The sequence below is a fragment of the Gymnoscopelus braueri genome (assembly GCF_963280865.1).
Source record: "Gymnoscopelus braueri genome assembly, chromosome: 10".
NCBI classification, from domain to species: Eukaryota; Metazoa; Chordata; class Actinopteri; order Myctophiformes; family Myctophidae; genus Gymnoscopelus; species Gymnoscopelus braueri.
The window spans coordinates 5476443-5498942 of NC_137611.1; the positions used below are offsets into that span (position 1 = coordinate 5476443).

Here is a 22500-nt window from a genome sequence, read left to right on the forward strand (position 1 = left end):
GTTACTTTACACCATTGATCATCAGCTCCCCTTTGGAGAATTGCCAACTCATGTTGTCCTCTTCTGCCAAGTCAAGACCGAGGCTTCAAATTATCCTGCTACGCTTTTATTTTGTTTTTGTTTTTCCCGGTGGGGAAACATTGCCCCGGCAGTGTGACAGGTATAGACTCACTTCAACTCCACACAGTCTGAGCGAGGTTAGTAGATAATTACCATTTTACCTGTTTTTCCCGTCACACACTGTGACATGTAATTATGGTATGTATCGTACAGCGCTGTAAAAACTGCCAAACACAGTGCTAGTGTTCAGCCACCCTGAGACACATTGTTTATACTGACCAGCTAGCCTAGCATGGAGTCAGTCTGTCGTCCATGTAGTTTGATTTTATTTGATGCAGTTTTTTTGTGTCGTCTTTCAGACATACATATGACACTAATGATGACTGACTATGTTGCTGGGTGTCATCATTCTCTGCTCATTGACTGGCTGGAGAATTCACACTCACTCACTCAGACATGCGTGCGCATGTGCGCACACACACACACACACACACACACACACACACACACACACACACACACACACACACACACACACACACACACACACACACACACACACACACACACACACACACACACACACACACACACACACACACACACACACACACACACACACACACACGCAAAAAAACCACATCTATAAACATGCTGCACAAACATGCTACAGTATACACATGAATGACCGAAGACCGACTCTGGACCACTTGTAACTACGAAAGTGTAGAGTGGTGGAAAGTAACTAAGTACATGTACTCAAGTACTGTACTTAAGTACAATTTTGAGGTATTTGTACTTTACTTGAGTATTTCCTATTTCCAATACTTCTACTTCCACTCCACTACATCTCAGAGGCAAATATTGTACTTTTACTCCACTACAATTATTTGACAGCTTTAGTTACTAGTTACTTTTTAGATTTAGATTACTATTTCAGCCATTTGAAAATAGCAGATCTACAAGCTCACAATGCGTCGCTTGTGAGCTTTTACTTAAAGTAAAATATTCTGAGTACTTCTTCCACCACTGAAAGTGTACAAATGTTACACTTGTACTCTCTGTGCTAACAGGCAGTACTGCATCAAAGCTAAATCATGCAGCAGCTTCTACATTCTACATTTTGCATGCCACACGTTTTCTGCCCATATTAGATATTTTTGTATTCATTCCGCAGAACGTTTTCCTGGGCTCTGAGCAGTCAAGCAGAAATGTCGACTTGTTAAAAGAAGTAGTAGCATCCCTCAGTGTGAACATCAGAACTTGTAACACATATTAACCACCGGAGCGTTAATATCAAAAACCAAATTAAATGAGTCCTCTCTGGCGTCCGTTAATGAAAAAGGAACAAAAATAGCTGCACTACATGAAAAGTATTTCATCTCTGTCGCGGGTGGAAAATGTCCAAAACTGTTACTTTTCAGGATTCAAATTCAAAAATAGCAAAAATAGCAGATCGACAAGAAGTTTTTATACTTTTGCATGACACTGTAGCAAGGACGCAGAGGGCATTTTAGAACCGAAGGGGACGCATGCACGTGCGCGCGCGAAAATGTGCGTTTTTTTCCAGGTTAGGGTATTAGTTACTTTCATTAGTTTAATTCGGTACAAAAAGGTACTCCATGAAGTGTAGATGCCGGAGGTTTTTTCTTTTTCTTTTTTCTTCATCCCAAAAGTGGGTGGGGGGGATACCCATTCCCCCCAATGGAACCGAGTATGTTCAATCCCCCGACACAAACACAAACATACAGAGGTGGAAGGTTTCTGCCCGACAGCAACGATCTAAAGTATAAAGTAGTAAAGTGTGGTGTCCTTAAGTGCAGCGTAATTGGCGATCATATATCATTCAACATGCCACTTTACGCAGAAGGGCCGTGGAGGGGTTGTGATAGGGGTTAGTGGGACCGTGGAGGGGTTGTGATAGGGGTTAGTAAGGCCGTGGAGGGGTTGTGATAGGGGTTAGTGGGACCGAGGAGGGGTTGTGATAGGGGTTAGTAGGGCCGTGGAGGGGTTGTGATAGGGGTTAGTAGGACCGTGGAGGGGTTGTGATAGGGGTTAGTAGGACCGTGGAGGGGTTGTGATAGGGGTTAGTAGGACCGTGGAGGGGTTGTGATAGGGGTTAGTAGGACCGTGGAGGGGTTGTGATAGGGGTTAGTAGGGCCGTGGAGGGGTTGTGATAGGGGTTAGTAGGACCGTGGAGGGGTTGTGATAGGGGTTAGTAGGACCGTGGAGGGGTTGTGATAGAGGTTAGTAGGGCCGTGGAGGGGTTATTAGGACCGTGGAAGGGTTGTGATAGGGGTTAGTAGGACCGTGGAGGGGTTGTGATAGGGGTTAGTAAGGCCGTGGAGGGGTTGTGATAGGGGTTAGTAGGACCGTGGAGGGGTTGTGATAGGGGTTAGTAGGACCGTGGAGGGGCTGTGATAGGGGTTAGTAGGACCGTGGGAGGGGTTGTGATAGGGGTTAGTAGGACCGTGGAGGGGTTGTGATAGGGGTTAGTAGGACCGTGGAGGGGTTGTGATAGGGGTTAGTAGGGCCGTGGAGGGGTTGTGATAGGGGTTAGTAGGACCGTGGAGGGGTTGTGATAGGGGTTAGTAGGACCGTGGAGGATGCTGCCATCATGGCACGTTTGATTCAACGGATCGCATGCACTCCAAGCCCCCCCAGGGGGGGGGCGGGAGGGCTGGCTGGCTGGCTGTAGTGTTGATTTTGACATTTTAGTCATAGTCTTTTGAATCAAATTCCATTTATCTGAAATGTTTTACTGTTAGTCTAGTTGTAGTTGACTAGATATCATAAGATTTTAGTTGACTAAATCTACAGTTGATTTAGTCGACTAAAATGTATTTTGGCGGTGCCTTGATGGCGTCGTAATGGCTGATTTTACACTTGGCTGCATGCTGAAAATAGCCGATCTACAAGCTCACAACGTGTCGCAGCGCGACACGTTGTGAGCTTGTAGATTGGCTATTTTCAGAGCGCAACCAAACATAAAATGCCTTGTCTTTTAGTTCTACACTCGGTGCCGCGCTGTGAGCTTGTAGATCTGCTATTTTTGGCGAAGGGGATTTGGTGTAGACAGAGAAAAAAGTGGTCCGAGTGCAGATGGAACTGGCCTCCAGTTTGCTAAGAGGAGACGAGGGGTTTAAGTGATTTAAAAGACTACTCAGATGGAACGAGCCAGACTTGAGTTTCTGCAAGGTTGGTGTGTTCAGAGGAGCATATAGGCAGGTGAGGATGCTCATAATAAATACATCATCACACACACACACACACACACACACACACATACACACACACACCCCCACACACACACACTGAAGAAGACCCCACTGTGACCCCTATTTGTGCTGCTGAACTATGGACCGAGAGTAAAAGATTACATGTGTGTGTTTTTTTAGCGGTGCCAGCCGCTCTACATTTGACCGTGTTTGTTTGCGTGTCCGTCCGTCCGAGCACGGCATAAGCAGCTGCAGCACAAACAGGACACAGTGCCACACACACACACACACACACACACACACACACACACACACACACACACACACACACACACACACACACACACACACACACACACACACACACACACACACACACACACAGTGTACAGAGTACAAATATTTAAAAGTAAATACCTTGAGTAAAGAGAGTACTTATATTGAGTAAAAATACTTAAAAGTACTCAAAATGAGTAAAAATACTTTAAAGTAAATAAAGTGACTAAAAATACTTTAAAGTAAATACATTGAGTAACAATACTTAAGAGTACTTAAATTCAGTAAAAATACTCAGTAGTACTCAAATGAGTAAAACCACTTAAAGGTTGTTAAAATGAGTAAAAATACTTAAACATAGTTAAAATGAGTAAAAATACTAAAAAGTTGATAAAAACTGTACAAATACTCTTTCAGTACCGCCTCAATACCAGCACCCACACATCAAATAGAGTAGTACCGTCTGAATACCAGCGCCCACACATCAAATAGATTTGTACCAACTGAATGACAGCACACACTCATCAAACAGAGTAGGCACCGCTTACTCACACTGAGTGTGATTTTTAATTTCCTATTGATTAGTCACCCCATGGAGACTTGAATTCATGGATATATATATATTTTTTGTCTCATTCCTAAGCCAATAATTTGATGACCGGCAGCGGTTCCTGTAGGAGACACAAAGAGTCTCCTTTGTGTCTCCTACCGGAACCGCTGCCTACCGGTCCACTGGTCATCAAATTATTGGCTTAATTAGGAATGTGAAAAGGAAAAGGAAAGGAAAAAAACAAACAAATATCCTTAACCCATTAAGACCTGGAACTGTGTCATTTTTAGATTTGAGCTAAAAAGCATTATTTTACACTTTGGCTATTCAAAAATAGCAGATATACAAGCTCATAGCGCGGCACCGAGTGCCGCACTATGAGCTTGTAGATCTGCTATTTTTGAAAATTCGTGAAAATGTGTGCAAATCTGTGAATATATATATTTTTAAAGCAAACATTTCTAACTCAAATCTTCGCTTCTGGGGGGGTCCCTGGAACAAAATATTTCGATGGCGGTCCGCGGCCAAATACATATAATTTTGGGGGTCCTTGACATGAAAAAGTTTGAGCACCACTGATATAGAAACATATGTTTTTCAGAATACTGTTGAGATTTAGGAGACATGTAGAATCGGCTTCAGGTCTCAATGGGTTAAATTCAAGTCTCCATGGGGTGACTGATCGATAGAAAAAAAGTAATAATGGGGGTGAACTCTCCCTTTGTTTGTCTTTGTCATGTCATGTATTTGTTGTTACTGGCAGAGCTGTGTCACATTTATTTGCCTCTTCTCTTGGCCAGTGCACACTCGTAAAAGAGATTATGGTCTCAATGTGATTTTACTGGTTAAATAAAGGTTTTTAAAAAATATATATATTGTGTCTAACACACGCACGCAAGCACACACGCACACACACACCAATGCACTCACACGCGCACGCACAAACGCAGTCACGCACGCACGGACACACAGTTCTGTATTAGTCCTGCATCGATGTACTTGCCAGCGTGGGAGTGCAGACATGATGTCCCTGATTGTGTGACCCAGTTGTCACTAGGTGGTGGCCACCCTAAGGAGGGACAGAAGCCATGCCAGAAGTCCCTTCCATAATCCTTACCCTAACCTTAAACCACGCCCACACTCACCCTACTAACTGAACCTAACCTTAAACCACACCCACACTCACCCTACTAACTGAACCTAACCTTAAACCACACCCACACTCACCCTACTAACTGAACCTAACCTTAAACCACGCCCACACTCACCCTACTAACTCAACCTAACCTTAAACCACGCCCACACTCACCCTACTAACTGAACCTAACCTTAAACCACGCCCCCACTCACCCTACTAACTGAACCTAACCTTAAACCACGCCCACCCTCACCCTACTAACTGAACCTAACCTTAAACCACGCCCACACTCACCCTACTAACTGAACCTAACCTTAAACCACGCCCACACTCACCCTACTAACTGAACCTAACCTTAAACCACGCCCACACTCACCCTACTAACTGAACCTAACCTTAAACCACGCCCACACTCACCCTACTAACTGAACCTAACCTTAAACCACGCCCACACTCACCCTACTAACTGAACCTAACCTTAAACCATGCCCACACTGACCCTACTAACTGAACCTAACCTTAAACCACGCCCACACTCACCCTACTAACTGAACCTAACCTTAAACCACGCCCACACTCACCCTACTAACTGAACCTAACCTTAAACCACGCCCACACTCACCCTACTAACTGAACCTAACCTTAAACCACGCCCCCACTCACCCTACTAACTGAACCTAACCTTAAACCACGCCCACCCTCACCCTACTAACTGAACCTAACCTTAAACCACGCCCACACTCACCCTACTAACTGAACCTAACCTTAAACCACGCCCACACTCACCCTACTAACTGAACCTAACCTTAAACCACGCCCACACTCACCCTACTAACTGAACCTAACCTTAAACCACGCCCACATTCACCCTACTAACTGAACCTAACCTTAAACCACGCCCACACTCACCCTACTAACTGAACCTAACCTTAAACCATGCCCACACTGACCCTACTAACTGAACCTAACCTTAAACCACGCCCACACTCACCCTACTAACTGAACCTAACCTTAAACCACGCCCACACTCACCCTACTAACTCAACCTAACCTTAAACCACGCCCACACTGACCCTACTAACTGAACCTAACCTTAAACCACGCCCACACTCACCCTACTAACTCAACCTAACCTTAACTACAATTATTTCATTACAATTTACAATTTAGGCATTTAGCAGACGCTCTTAACCAGAGCGACTTACAGTAAGCAAGGTAAACATACATACATGTAGTGCCTCAGTAAACTATAGGATCACGTGCCAACCTATAGTCTCACCAATCAGTCTCTAAACAATAAGCTATCAAAATAATAATCTGTACATTGAAAGGATAGGATGCCAGGTACACAACAAATCTAGCATTCCGTTTAAATAACCTGCTACTGTATCTAAACATTAACATTGTGGTCAAGAAAAACAAGCCACTGGTACAGTATGTGGTTTAGCTGTGTGTTGCTGGCAGGTCTCTGCATGGTGCTGTGTGACCAGCATTCTATATCAAACACATTTGAATATTTCATCAGCTTATGTCTATTTCTGGCCATGCGCGCGCGCGCGCACGCGCGCACGCACGCACGCACGCACACACACACACACACACACACACACACACACACACACACACACACACACACACACACACACACACACACACACACACACACACACACACACACACACACACACACACACACACACACACACACACACAAATATATTCAGATAGTATTTTGGTGCCAGTAATAATCATGCTCTGTTCAGCATCAAGAACAAAAGAGTGATTTTACACACACAGTCTAGAACATGTGCTTGTTGTGTACTGTGTGTGTGTGTGTGTGTGTGTGTGTGTGTGTGTGTGTGTGTGTGTGTGTGTGTGTGTGTGTGTGTGTGTGTGTGTGTGTGTGTGTGTGTGTGTGTGTGTGTGTGCTGTGTGTGTGCATGTATTTGTGAGCATTCATGCATGCTCCTATACTGTATAGGAGGAGCATGCATGATGAAAACATACTTCCCTGACCCGGGGCGATAACAGGGTGACGTCAGGACTTCCATATTCTATTTACAGTATACAGGTACATGTTTGTGTACTCAGTGGTGGAAAAAGTACTCAAATGTTTTACTTAAAGTAAAAGTATCAATACTGCAATGTAGAAATACTCTGTTACAAGTAAAAGTCCAGAATTCAAAATGCACTTGAGTGAAAGTACAAAAGTATTGGCATCAAAATGTACCTAAAGTACCAAAAGTAAAAGTACTTATTGTGCAGAATGTCCCATCACCCAGTTTTCAAATGTATAAAACTCTTTTGAAAATAGCAGATCTACAAGCTCAAAATGTGTCGCATCGCCACGCATTGTGAGCTTGTAGATCTGCTATTCTCAAATTGCCAAAATCTATATAGGGCTGAAGTGGTTAATGTATGTTTTGTAATAATAATCAAAATCTGCAAAGTAACTAAAGCTGTCAAATAATTGTATTGGAGCAAAAGCACAATAGTATTGAAAATGGGAAATACTCCAGTAAAGTAGAAATTCCTCGAAAGTGTACTAAAGTACAGTAGCCTACTTGAGTAAATGTACTTAGTTACTTTACACCACTGACTGTAGGCTAAAGTATGTGTACAGTACATCATGTGGTGGTTTTTGCGTGTGTGTGTGTGTGTGTGTGTGTGTGTGTGTGTGTGTGTGTGTGTGTGTGTGTGTGTGTGTGTGTCTGTGTGTGTGTGTGTGTGTGCTCGTGCGCCCATGTGTGCCTGCACGGATTAGCATATTATGTTTATGCATGCACATACAGTTGTGCGTTCCCCTGTGACTGCATGCAATATAGTATCTCTATGTACAGTATATATGTGTAGATATACGCTAATAAAATGTTTAAGCATGCCTGTGTGCACGGCCGCGAGCGTGAGTGAGTACGTGCGTACGTACGTGCTTGCACACGTGCGCGCGTGTAGTACAGTGAGTGGATATCACCTGGGTGAGGGTGAATTAGCATATCAAACCAGTTGCATGGCTCCTGACGGCCTAACGCTGTCTCTGAGGAACCGCTTCATATAGTGTGTGTGTGTGTGTGTGTGATAGAGAGAGAGAGAGAGAGAGTGAGGGGGTGGGGGCAGGTAGAGATTTCATTGTCATTCGATATCCACAAGCTCAACAACAGTTTTGAAGTCTATATAGCGTGGAAAAGGACACGCACACCCACTCACACTCGCACACACACACACACACACACACACACACACACACACACACACACACACACACACACACACACACACACACACACACACACACACACACACACACACACACACACACACACGCGCGATTGTGCCATCTGTCATCCGTCTGATGCTGGTCGTTGGTAGGATTAGAACGTTTTCACTGCTTCACACTATTTTTTTAAAAAAATCGAATTTGTAAACGTTAAGTAGTCTTTGAGTCGTTGGATTCCGTTCCTCGTCTATTCTTTCTTCTCCTTCACCATGCAGGGCCTCCTGTGTGACGGTTTGGTGGTAATGTTTTACATCAGTTGGTTCTAAAAACTTCTGGATCGGGTTCCACTTGAAAATCTTAAGACCGGGAACGCATCTGTGTCATTTTAGATTTATTTGGCTATTCAAAAATAGCAGATCTACAAGCTCATAGCACAGCACTCAGTGACAATCGATTATTGTCTTAGGAATGCGACAAAAAAAAAAGAAATCTTCAAGGATTCAAGGCTTCATGGGGTGTGTAATTGATAGAAAATAAGGGAACTACTCCTTTAACTCATTGACCGTCAATGACGAGATTCCCGTCATGTGGTGTTTTCAGTGGTTTTACGATAGAGGGCGCTCTACCGCAGCCTGTGAATGATCCCGGGATCACCCAAGAAGAGTACTCACCCAGAAATCACGTGATCACAACAAAACAAAGCTGGTTTCGTTTAGCGTTATAGGATTTATAAAAGTTTTGGCAAAAACAAGCCACATTCAACCGCCCATAACTATGGAACGGATTATCGTGACGGCACGCTTTCTTCCCCCCCGATCCTCCGAGACCCCCCTACGTCCTTTGAGGCGATCGCTGGGTGGATTGTATCGTGAAGAATAATATTCTATGATTTTTCAAAGTAAAAATCATTGAAATCGGTGGCAAGGGCAGCTATAGACAATGTTTTAACTCTGGCAGTGAAAGAGTTAATATAAAGTGTTACAGAATCCTCATAGCCATGATTCTATTACCAGTGGATGAAGGTAGAATACATTTGCAGTAAGGAATGTTCCCCAGGCCTCCGTACGTGTCAGATTTTACACTGTACTACTGCAGCATAGCAGAGCAGAAGCACTGTGTGTGTGTGTGTGTGTGTGTGTGTGTGTGTGTGTGTGTGTGTGTGTGTGTGTGTGTGTGTGTGTGTGTGTGTGTGTGTGTGTGTGTGTGTGTGTGTGTGTGTGTGTGTGTGTGTGAGCTCATTACAGAGTGCTGGGGGCAGTCATCTAAACACAGGTACATCCACACTCACCGGATCTATAAGACCATGGGAGCAAAAAAAACACCTCTCGCTCCACTGGCTCAGATTGCATGTAAAAGCTCTGCTCCAGGCCCAAACAACAACAACAACAACAACAACAATGTTCTTTAACCACTTTCAACCTGGCCTCCCATGTAAGAACATGTAGTAAGTACCAAAAAAATTACGTCGACAAATTTGCAGGTCTTTCAAAAAAGAATTGCAATCTATTGCATTTCACTACCGTAATTTCCGGACTATAAGCCGCTACTTTTTTCCCATGCTTTGAACCCTGGGGCCTATACAACGGTGCGGCTAATCTATGGATTTTTACAGCTAACGGCCACTAGGGGACCTTCTAAATCTATGGATTTTACACCTGTGGCTTATAGTCCAGTGTGGCTTGTATATGCATTATGCACACATTTTTTTTCCCCCTAAATTTGGCTGGTGCGGCTTATATTCAGGTGCGCCATATAGTCCGGAAATTACGGTACTTTTGATATGAAAAAGAAATGAAGTCAGTGGTTCCCAAATCTTTTTGGACCCCCCCCCCCCCCCCCCAAATTATATGTATTTAGCCGCAGACCCCCATCTGAAAATATTTTGTGCTAGGGACCCCCAGAAGAGAAGAATTTTTGTGTTATTATTTTCACAATTATTAAAAAAAAAATCCCAAAACTTTCGATATTTTTCAAAACATTTAAAAAAATAGCACATGTACACAGCGCGTCAAGTCGTGCTGGATTAAGTGGATTACAGAGCACACGTTTGCATTACTTCTGCATTCCCGTCTCCGGTGCTTGTGGGGTCACACATACATGGCGAGTCGGGTGGTGCATGGTGGCACTAAACTGACAGGGGCAACACCAACACGCTGCAAATATGACCACCAGGACCTTATTGAGAGAGCTGGAGATAAGAGGACGACGCTCCTCGTTTGTCTGTCTGCCGGGCCCGCTACGCTGACTGACTGAGAGAAATGAGTCCGGAGGAGCGGAGGTGGAGAGGTCTCCCCCCCCCCCACAGATCCCCCCCCCCCTCCCGTAGTCTGTGGTGATGGTCATCTCTCACTGGAGCAGAAAGCTACAGGATGTGACGTAGCTCCCGCTGCCTCTGCAACGATCTCCTCATTGTGCTCTGACCCGTTGCTTGTAGGTCACATTCACACTGACTTCTAACACACCGCCACACTGAGACGGTCCTGGGAGCAGTAGAGGGACTTAGTCCACATTATTGATTGAAGCGACTGCAGGAAAAAACTGAGAAAAACACTGCTTGAAGCTCACAGCGCATCGCAATGCGACAGCCTGGTAGATGTGCTATTTTTCTTTTTTTTACAACGTTTGCCTATAATGACATGCCCCAAAATAGGGGGATTACAGGTTGAAAATGGACCCCCATGCCATACGATTTGTATGCGATCCTCTTGGACAGGGACGTGCAGAGGGATTTGAAGAGGCAGGCGGCTGGAATTTCAAAAGGGCACCTATTGCCGGCCGGCCGGCCCGATTACCATACCTTTAGGCCCGAAAACGTAAAAAAAAAGAGAAAAGATGTCTTTACGTACTTAATGTCCTCAAAGTCGCGCATCCAACACGATTTGAACTGAGCAGATTGGACCTTCCGTTCCAGAGCTGATGGCCAAAACGTCTTGAAAACGGCCACTTTTGCAGATTTTCGATCGCTGATTTTCGATTAAGTTTTGGCCATTGTCGCCCGTTTTTCTTTAATAACACGGGCTAGGAAGGTCAGACGGCAACGAACTAGATACCTACGAGTAAAATTCACTTTGAGCTTCATCCAACACATCCACTGCCATTTCCGTCGGCCTTACCGTTAGGCCGCTATAGTTTTTTTTTTCCTAGTCTGGGGATAGCACTTTTATTTACCCCCCTTTCATGTCTATGTGTACACGTGCCTGCTCTTGGAAACCACTGTTGTAGACCAACAGCTCTGTGCAGACATCAGTTTGCCCTTTGATATAATGAGTGTACACACACACACACACACACACACACACACACACACACACACACACACACACACACACACACACACACACACACACACACACACACACACACACACACACACACACACACACACACACACACGCTATGATTTAATAGAAATTGTTACAGTAACTGTCATTTCATGGTGCCTGCATGTTGAGACTAAAGGCTCTGTGAATGTAATGAGAGGAAGAAGAAGTCAAAGGCAGGTTTCTTACTGTCTCCTGCAGTGAAGTCCTGGCTGTCCAGGATGCCAGACTCTTGAAGTGACCGAATGCAGGAATCCACCAGTTCCAAGCCTGTGGTCAGTTCCTCCTCGATGTCCTTCTGGCCATCTGCTCACACGCACAGATACACGCATACATACACAATTATAGCAGCAGTACATAAAGAAGTGTTTGGTATAATCAGTGGTGGAAAGTCACCAAGTACATATACTCAAGTACTGTACTTAAGTACATTTTTTAGGAATGTTTTACTTTACTGGAGTATTTCCAGTTTTCAGTAGTTTTACTTCTACTCCACTACATCTCAGAGGCAAATATTGTACTTTCACTCCATTACACTTACATGAAAACTTTAGTTACTAGTTACTTTGTAGATCTCATTACACTTACTTCAGCCCTATACATTTAGGCCATTTGAAAATAGCCGATCTACAAGCTCACAATGCATCGCGATTTGTATTAATGATATACATTTGAAAATGTGTGAAGTGGGACATTCTGCATAACGAGTACTTTCTACTTTAGGTACTTTTAAGTACATTTTGATACCAACACTTTTGTACTAATTAAATTTTGAATTCCGGACTTTTACTTGTAACAGTGTATTTCTACATTGCAGTATTGGTACTTCTACTTAAGTAAAACATTTTAGTACTTTTCCCACCACTGGAGAAGTGTTTGGTATAATAATGACAGCTAAGTGGAGCTCCATTTGTTCCCCAGACACAGACAGACACAAAGTGCAGATACATGAGGAGATATATCAGCCATGGACTGATAAACACTTTACCTATATGTAAATATTGCAATGCCCTTCATCCTTTTCAACAGCTGTCTGTTTGGAGGACGAGGTAAATCAAGTGCTACTTGTGCTGCGAACTCAACCTCAAGTATTCATATTTATCCAGACATTCAAATGCAAGTCAACGAACGTGTTGCAGATGTAATCACATCACATCTGGATTTAGGTACTGCCATTCCAGTGGCAATTTGCACTTGAGCGTTTTAGCTTTTAATTAGGACATCAAACAGCCTCGTGCAGCTATAGGCCTATGGAGATGAGATTATAGTGCCAAATGTTCACCGTGTTAGTTAACGTTCATGCTAAACCATGAGATTAAACAGAGGGACCTCCACCAGAGGACAGAGAGAAGTTGAAACACAACACATACACTTAAGGGGGGCGCATGCTACCATTTTCCATTTACCCTGACACATCTCTCTGTTTCTACTGACCGCGGAGAGACAGACATGTAAAGAGAGAGAGAGAGAGAAAGAAAGAAAGAGAGAGAGAAAGGGGGACGGGGGAGAGGGGGGTGGGAGAGCGCATCTGAACCAGAGGGAGGCGGGGTTAATCCTAAAGGACATCGCCCCGACTATGAGCGCCCAGTATCAAAACCACCGTTTCGATGATCACTTTATCACCTATGAGATCACCTCACTTGGTAGCATGCAGGAGCCTTAAGCCAGCAGAACATTTTGGGGGATCTACTGTGCTGTAGGTCTGTAGGGCCCCATAGTGCAGTTAAGGCAGCTCTCCACCACACCGATTGTCGGAGCTGAGAGTGTTGCCAGATTCTGTGAGTGAAACAAGCGACGAGGTCTGTGAAAACAAGCGCAAAAGAAGCGACCAGTATCACCACTTGAGCCCTATTGAATCAGATATTTTCAAAAAGAATATTGAAAGTAAGCCCACATAAGCAACTACACTTCAGAAACAAGCCCAAACAAAAGCAACCTGCAACTATGAATATTTACAAGCGACTTCAGGAAAACAAGCCCAAAGTCGCTTATAATAAGCAGACCTGGCAATGCTGGCCAGATCTTGCAGGCCAGTGCTACCAGCTCTAAGGCATTAGCACAACAATGTGCACATATACGGCATACAGTAGGCCGACTGCTTCTGCTGAACTAAATGCCAACTTTTGCCAACAGACTACCAGTCTGTTGTAGTCTGAAGTAGTCCGTTTGGTGGAGAGTCACCTCTACTCTGTAGGGCCCCATCGTGCAGTTAGCCTGTAGGGGCCCCATCGTGCAGTTAGCCTGTAGGGCCCCATCGTGCAGTTAGCCTGTAGGGCCCCATCGTGCAGTTAGCCTGTAGGGCCCCATCGTGCAGTTAGCCTGTAGGGTCCCATCGTGCAGTTAGCCTGTAGGGCCCCATCGTGCAGTTAGCCTGTAGGGGTCCCATCGTGCAGTTAGCTATAGGGCCCCATCGTGCAGTTAGCCTGTAGGGGCCCCATCGTGCAGTTAGCCTGTAGGGCCCCATCGTGCAGTTAGCCTGTAGGGCCCCATCGTGCAGTTAGCCTGTAGGGTCCCATCGTGCAGTTAGCCTGTAGGGCCCCATCGTGCAGTTAGCCTGTAGGGGTCCCATCGTGCAGTTAGCTATAGGGCCCCATCGTGCAGTTAGCCTGTAGGGGTCCCATCGTGCAGTTAGCTATAGGGCCCCATCGTGCAGTTAGCCTGTAGGGCCCCATCGTGCAGTTAGCTATAGGGCCCCATCGTGCAGTTAGCCTGTAGGGCCCCATCGTGCAGTTAGCCTGTAGGGGCCCCATCGTGCAGTTAGCCTGTAGGGGCCCCATCGTGCAGTTAGCCTGTAGGGCCCCATCGTGCAGTTAGCCAGCCAACGGTCCGGTCCATCTGTGCCAGTGACTGACTGACTTTGCAACATAACCTAGTTTTAAACTGGGAAGGCTGCCAAGAGCAATGCAACATCACACAATAGTTTCATAACCCCGGTACTGTAGCTGCACTACACTGTCTGCCACTCACCTTTACAATAGAGTTTAAGATCTTGTTAACATTTAAAGCTCTTATAACGGCCTGCCTGGCACCTCCATATCTAGCTGACCTGCTGGAAACCTATATGTGCCTGTCTGTAGCCTGAGGTCCTCTGATTCGGCTCTACTAGTTGTTCCTAAAAGTACTACATTTTCTTACTGAAGTAAAAGTATCAATACTGCAATGTAGAAATACTCTGTTACAAGGAAAAGTCCGGAATTGAAAATGTAGTTGAATTCCGGACTTTTAGTTGAATTCCGATCTACAAGCTCACAATGCGTTGCGATGCGACGCATTGTGAGCTTGTAGATCGGCTATTTTCAAATGATGTATTAAACATTTTATACATTTTAAAACTTGTGAAACGGGACATTCTGCATAATTAGTACTTTCTACTTTAAGTTCATTTTGATGCCAATACTTTTGTACTTTTACTCAAGTAAATTTTAAATTCCGGACTTTTACTTGTATTAAACAGAGTATTTCTACATTGCGGTATAGATACTTTTACTTAAGTAGAACATTTGAGTACTTTTTTTGAGAGAGAGAGAGAGAGAGAGAGAGAGAGAGAGAGAGAGAGAGAGAGAGAGAGAGAGAGAGAGAGAGAGAGAGAGAGAGAGAGAGAGATCTGGCAGACACAGAGCCAAGGCTTTAGTGAGTGGATTTAAGAGTCTGAGCTTTTATTGACTTCTTCTTCTACTGATGCAATTGCAGACTAACAGTCCTGATGCTGTTAGTGAAACGTTTCCCGGTGCTGTCTGAGACATCAGCCTAGATTTACACTGACACACGCACGCACGCACACACACACGCATGCACACTGACACACACACACACACACACACACACACACACACACACACACACACACTGACACACACACACGCACGCACGCACGCACGCGGGCATGCACGCGGGCACGCGGGCATGCGGGCATGCACGCACGCGGGCATGCGCACACACACACACACACACTAACACACGCACACACGCACGCACGCACGCACACAACTTCGGCCATTTGAAAATAGCCAATCTACAAGCTGTGTCGTGAGCTTGTAGATCTGATTTTATACATTTGAAAACTTGTGAAATGGGACATTCTGAAAAAAAATTACTATTGTACTTTAAGTACATTTTGATACCAATATGTTTGTACTTTTACTCAAGTAAATTTGGATTACCCGACTTTTACTTATAACAGAGTTTTTCGTCATTGCAGTATTGATACTTTTACTTGAGTAAAAAATGTTGAGTACACTTTTTCCACCACTGCAGCTATAAGGGGTCATAGGCCTAAACCCCTCCCTGCTGTATAGCGAAGGGGAGGAGGGAAAAAAAGAGAAGAGAGCGTTCCTTCCGTTCTGCGTGGAAACCACTTATACAAGACCTGGCCTTGATTTGTTTGTGTTCTATGTGTTTGTAGGCAGAGCATAAAGAGTGTTTAACCCTCCAGATCGCAGACAAAGCACACACACAGCACACACACAGCATACACACAGCACACACACAGCACACACACAGCACACACACACACAGCACACACGCCGAGAGCCTTTCCTGTCCGAGTCATCTGGAGCGTGAACGCTCCCGCTCCTCAGTGTCGCCCATCAAAGTCTCTTTTTTGTTTGCCCGAGGTCACCGACCGTGGCCTCCAAACCATCAATCTATACCTTCAACATGTCCATCTGTCTCAAAGCCGGGCCGAGAGACATACAGAGACATGGAGAGAGAGAGAGACGGAGACGAGAGAGAGAGAGAGAGAGAGAGAGAGAGAGAGAGAGAGAGAGAGAGAGAGAGAGAGAGAGAGAGAGACAGAGAGAGAGAGAGAGAGAGAGAGACAGAGATATAGAACAGGGGTCTTCAACAGGGGGTCCGGGACCCCTAGGGGGTCCTCAGAGTTACTACAGGGGGTCCGCCAAATCTTTGTGTTATGATTTTTTCTTTTTTTCACCTTCTTAACCACTTGAACCCTAGTATCCCTTTTCTGAGGAGAACTTGAGCCAAAAATAGCAGATCTACAAGCTCACAACGCCGAGCTTGTAGATCTGCTATTTTTGGCAAAGAGGTGTAGAGGGAAAAAAAGAGCAGACCAAGAGAACAAAAAAGTTGAATCTGAAACACAATCTTATACAATATAGAGGAGGGGGGTCCCTGCTTCATCTCTCAGCTAGGGGGTCCTTGGCCTGAAAACGTTGAAGACCCCTGGTATATAATGTAAAAGACAGAGAGACAAGAGGGAGAGGGAGAGTGGACGCACGAGCAGTGGTGGAAAAAGTAGGCCTACTCTCATTAGTTTTTACTTAAGTAAAAGTATCAATACTGCAATGTAAAAAATACTCTGTTACAAGTCCGGAATTAAACATTTACTTGAGTAAAAGTACAAAAGTATCAAAATGTATTTTAAGTACCAAAAGTAGAAAGTGTCCCATTTCAAAAAGTTTTCAAATGTATACAATTAATTTGAAAATAGCAGAAATTGATATAGGGCTGAAGTGAGCAATGTATGTTTTGTAATAATAATCTAAAACTACAAAGTAACTAGTAACTAAAGTGTTCAAATAATTGTAGTAAATTGGAGTAATTGGAGTAAAAGTACAATATTAGCCTCTGAGATGTAGTGGAGTAGAAGTGAAAGTGCTGAATATTGAGAAAACAGTTAAAACAGCCCCGCAAGACAAGACTTAAGGTCCTTACACACCGGCGAATGTGCGAATATACGCAAAATTCGGACTCGTTCCGAATAATTAAAAGACGCTTTTTCGCTTCGCTTTTCCGCGCCATGTACGCTTGCATTGACTTTATAAGGTTTTTAAAAAAAGCGTATTATTCGCACGAAAAAAATCGCCCCGGTGTGTAAGGACCTTTATGGTTGAATAAAGAGAGTTTAAATGCCTTCAAACAGCTACTATTACAACTTTTTGAGGCAGCGATGATCACCGCTGCCTGAGGAAGAGTTCTCGTACTCCAAATGCGTTGCTAAGCAGTGCTGTGTGATTTGAAGCCAATTTGATTTGTCTGTTTGTTCGCCTAAACAAAAAGTTGTATTAAACAAAATATCTGTTTGAAGGCATTAAAACTATCCTTTCGCATCGCACAGTGGTCTACCTCCTCAGCTTTTTTACTTTGGATTTTTGCCTCCCGAGAGAGAGAGAGAGAGAGAGAGAGAGAGAGAGAGAGAGAGAGAGAGAGAGAGAGAGAGAGAGAGAGAGAGAGAGAACCAGAGACTAAAAGAGATCCCTGGTGTGTTGGGGGGGGGGGGGGGGACAAACTTCAGTTACAATTTTATACCTGATAACTAGATATAATATTATATCAGTCAGCAGCAAAGCCGCCAAGAGAGACTGTAAAGTTCAGCGTCGTCTCCACAGACCTTCGTCAAATAGTGTTTCTTATAATAACTCCCAACGTTCTGCTTCTGCTGCCTACTTTCTGTGGAGCTCCAGAGAACTCTAACACCGTGGGTTGTAGGTACAGTACCATTACAAACAGTGTCACACTGTGTCTAAGTACGAATCAAACAGAGGTTTAAACACAAATTACTGTTTGACCACAAGTGTGGATCCCTGATGTGCGATCGGGCAGTATGTATACTGTATGCTATTTCATTCCTATTTTCCAGCATTTTAGACCGCAGCAGCAGCTAGGGTTTTTTGCTTCATTTAAAGTACACTCCATCGTACGGAGGTGATCACTTTGCCAAAAATAGCCGATCTACAAACTCACAACACGCAGCGATTGCGAGCTTGTACTGTAGATGTTTTGCCACTGTATGTTTGCACATTGAGTGAAATATGTAGAGTGCATTTATCCACCCTATAACCAGTGGTGGAAAAAGTACTCAAATGTTTTACTTAAGTAAAAGTATCAATACTGCAATGTAGAATTACCCTGTTACAAGTGAAAGTCCGGAATTCAAAATGTACTTGAATAAAAAGAAAAATGTATTGGTATCAAAATGTACTTAAAGTACAAGTAGAAAGTACTCATTATGCAGAATGTCCCATTTCACAAGTTTTCAAATGTATAAAAATCATTTGAAAATAGCAGATCTACAAGCTCACAATGTGTAGCATCGTGACACATTGTGAGCTTGTAGATTGGCTATTTTCAAATGGCCGAAATGTACATAGGGCTGATGTGGTTAATGTATGTTTTGTAATCAAAATCTACAAAGTAACTAATAATTGTAGAGGAGTAAAAGTACAATATTTGCATTTGAGATGTAGTGGAGGTGAAGTAAAAGTACTGAAAATTGGAAATACTCCAGTATGTCAAAATATGACTTAAGTCCAGTACTTGAGTAAATGTACTTCCCAACACTGGCTATAACTATACTAGGATCAGTGAGCAGCCATTAGTACGGCGCTCAGGGGGCAGGTAGGGGTTAAGTGTCTTGCTCAAGGACACTTCAACACATTGTTGAGACCTTGAGTTGAACCTGGGACCTTCAGCTTCCCTGGCAGGCCCTCTAACCATTCAGCTATGGCCCCCATGCTCTCTAACCATTCAGCTATGGCCCCCATGCTCTCTAATCATTCAGCTATGGCTGCCCCCTTCTACCTACAAATACATGTACCTTATCTTGCAAAAGTGAGTTGTTTAACCTCCATTTTTTTATCCTTCCTTTAAGATTCCTATTTATTGGTCACTGTGGCATCATACAGTACAGGTACGATTATGCATGTTTCAATCAACTCTACATCTTTTTTGAATATGATAAAATTGTCTAATCTCTTGTAAGATGAGAATCTACCAGAATAATGATATGCTTGATTCGGTTGGATTTAGCTAATTACTAATGCAATCTCTGACATTGATGATGCTTTTTTTATCTGCTATTAAAGTAATTACTTTACATTTTGTCATCAATAGTTCAAGTATTTCTGACATGAATTCTGGGCCTATATTTATAGTATTTATTTATCAGGGACAGTGCACATTAATCAACATGTCAGTTTTCACATCCACGTAAATGAGCCAGAGTTAGCCAGAAGCAAATGTTCTTCTGTAGCCCCTGAGCAGGCTGTTAAAAAGAAAGTGGTGATAAAACTATCCATAAAAAAACAGACATCAGTACAATACAAGACAAGTAGACATAGTACAGGAGACAGAACAATTACAGTAAAATATGAGAAAAGACACCAGTGACAAATGGAGCTGATAATTACCCCTGATGATTACAAATTTTGGTTAGCTTTAAGCCATCTCTTAAGGTTGAATTTGAAGGTAAAATAGTTGGTGGTCTCTCTTACTTCGGTAGGGAGACTATTCCAGTGATGGGAGGCTCTAACAGAGAAGACTGTTTCACCAAACACACTACGTCTGAATGGCAGTGTTGATGTTGACAGCAAATTTTGATTTAGTTTTAGTCTTTGCCCAAATTCCATTTAGTTTTAGTCATATTTTAGTCATCTGAAATGTTTTAGTCTAATTTTAGTTGACTAAATATCATAAGATTATATTTTCAACTGAATCTACAGTTGATATAGTCGACTAAAATGTATTTTGGCGGTGCCTTGATGGCTTCGTAATGGCTGTTTTACACTTTACGCGTCGCAGCGTGATGCGTTGTGAGCTTGTAGATCTGCTATTTTCAGAGTGCAACACCCGAAGATAAAATGACTTGTCTTTTAGTTCTACTGGATCTCTTCTTCACTAGATCCCTCACTAACATTTTAAACTAAACTTCTGGTGGATAGAGCATTTTCGCCTATAACCACACCGTCGTACAACAAAGTATAGGCTATATATTATATCAGGCTTCAGGCAGCACTACACACACAACTCTCACACACACACACGCGCACACACGCACACACGCACACACACACACACACACACACACACACAGTGACGGTTGAAGCTGCTCGAACTGCAGTGCAATCGACAGACAGGAACGACCAGAGAATATTTACTAGACGGCTTTATAATGCAGAGTCATTACCTTGGTTGTTCCAGCGAAACTTCTCATCTGCTGAACTGTAAAAAGAAGACAAACGACAAGGTCAGAATACATTTAAAACCTGGGGGTGGGAGGGGGGGGGGGGGTAAAAACATTTTAATAAAATGCAAAGGCCGTAAAAAAGAAAAAACTAAATGATGATGAATGTGTTTACTTGGCCATGTTGGGTCTCTCTCAGCAGGATGAGCCGCGGTACTATTTAATTACAACGCTATGGTCTCTTAAACCTCTCCCTCCATCACATCCTGACTCTCCTTTGACACCGTGTGATTTGGTGAAGCTATTAAAATAAATGATGTGTCTTTAGACTGACGTGGATTTTATTTAAATAAGCCGGGCTGAGTTTATCAGGTCAAATATTTACACACACACGCACACACACGCACACACACACACACACACACACACACACTCTCACACACACACACATACATACTCTCACACGCACGCACACACACACACACACACACATACACGTTCTGGGCTCTTATACAGTAAGTGCACTTTCATACAGTTGAATGCTCCTCTCACTGTCATAGTGCCATTGATGTGTTTGACGTGTTTTACCGCAATGGCGCAACGTGCCAATGACGTGTTTGACGTGTTTTCGAAAAAAATGTAAAAAAAACATTCAGAACCCAAGATATCATTATCTGAAGATTTGCTGCTCTATTCACTTCTTGTTTAACTTATTACTGAAAAAGGCTGCTGTATCTCGGCTCCTGAGCACTTTTTTTTTACTTTAAAAAAAATGCTGGCACAATATGAACATATTTTTTTATTTCATTGGCACTGAATGAGTTAAATGAATGCGCATGCGTTATGGACTGATATGTGACTGGTAGGAGAGGGTTTTCCAGAATGATGCCCAGGTAGCGGACTTCCAGAGATGGAGATAATTTGGAGCTGCATGCCATCCACATGGAGGAGAACATCTCCAAACTTCTGGAGCAGTGCCTTGGGAGCCACAACCATGAGCTCTGTTTTTCAACTGTTTGAGGTTTGAGAAGGTTATAGAGCGTCGCAGTTCCCGCCCACTTCCTGTTTTTTTTGGTGCCGGAAGAAAAAACTCAATGCATTTTTCCATTGACATTTCCAAAAATATTTATATCTATTAATTTAAGCCTCGAATCAAGCCATCACGAGATGACATGAATCATGACCATAAAACGTTTTTTTCTGTGATTTTTTTTTATTTTATATTTAATTATATGATATACTATATTTAATAAATACCCTTTGTTTTGCCGTTTTCAACAAAAAAAAAATCACAGAATCAAACGTTTATGGTCATGATTCATGTCATGTCATGATGGCTTGATTCGAGGCTTAAATTAATAGATATAAATATTTTTGGAAATGTCAATGGAAAAATGCATTGAGTTTTTTCTTCCGGCACCAAAAAAAACAGGAAGTGGGCGGGAACTGCGACGCTCTATAGTGGTCATCCAGGCTTTTATTTCAGGGATGCAGTCGACTAGGGACTGAGCAGTGGTGTAAAATCAATACGGCAATGTAGAAATACTCTGTTACAAGTAAAAGTCTGGAATTCAAAATTGACTTGAGTAAAAGTACAAAAGTATTGGTATCCAAATGTACTTAACACATTGATTGCCTAGATCGAATTAATTTGTTTTTCAAATCCATCGCTTGCGTGCCGCAGTTCTGAAGAACGAATTAATTCGTTCTTTGGAATTTTCATTGTTTAATCTGTGATCGCGCTGTTCTGTTTATTTTTCATCATCGGTTTCGTTTTCCACTTACTTCACACTCACCGGGATCC

General features: G+C 43.3%; 1 protein-coding gene across 1 annotated transcript in view; it reads right to left on the bottom strand.

Annotated features, from left to right (window-relative positions):
• ctnnd2b (catenin (cadherin-associated protein), delta 2b) overlaps positions 1-22500 on the bottom strand; it is a gene marked incomplete at both ends in the record, with an annotated part of 250756 nt that overhangs the window by 110019 nt on the left and 118237 nt on the right. The window contains 2 exons of the mRNA XM_080439208.1: positions 11966-12082; positions 20700-20734. Of these exons, the coding sequence (XP_080295334.1) occupies positions 11966-12082; positions 20700-20734 (152 nt within the window). The remainder of the gene's footprint in view (positions 1-11965; positions 12083-20699; positions 20735-22500) is intronic.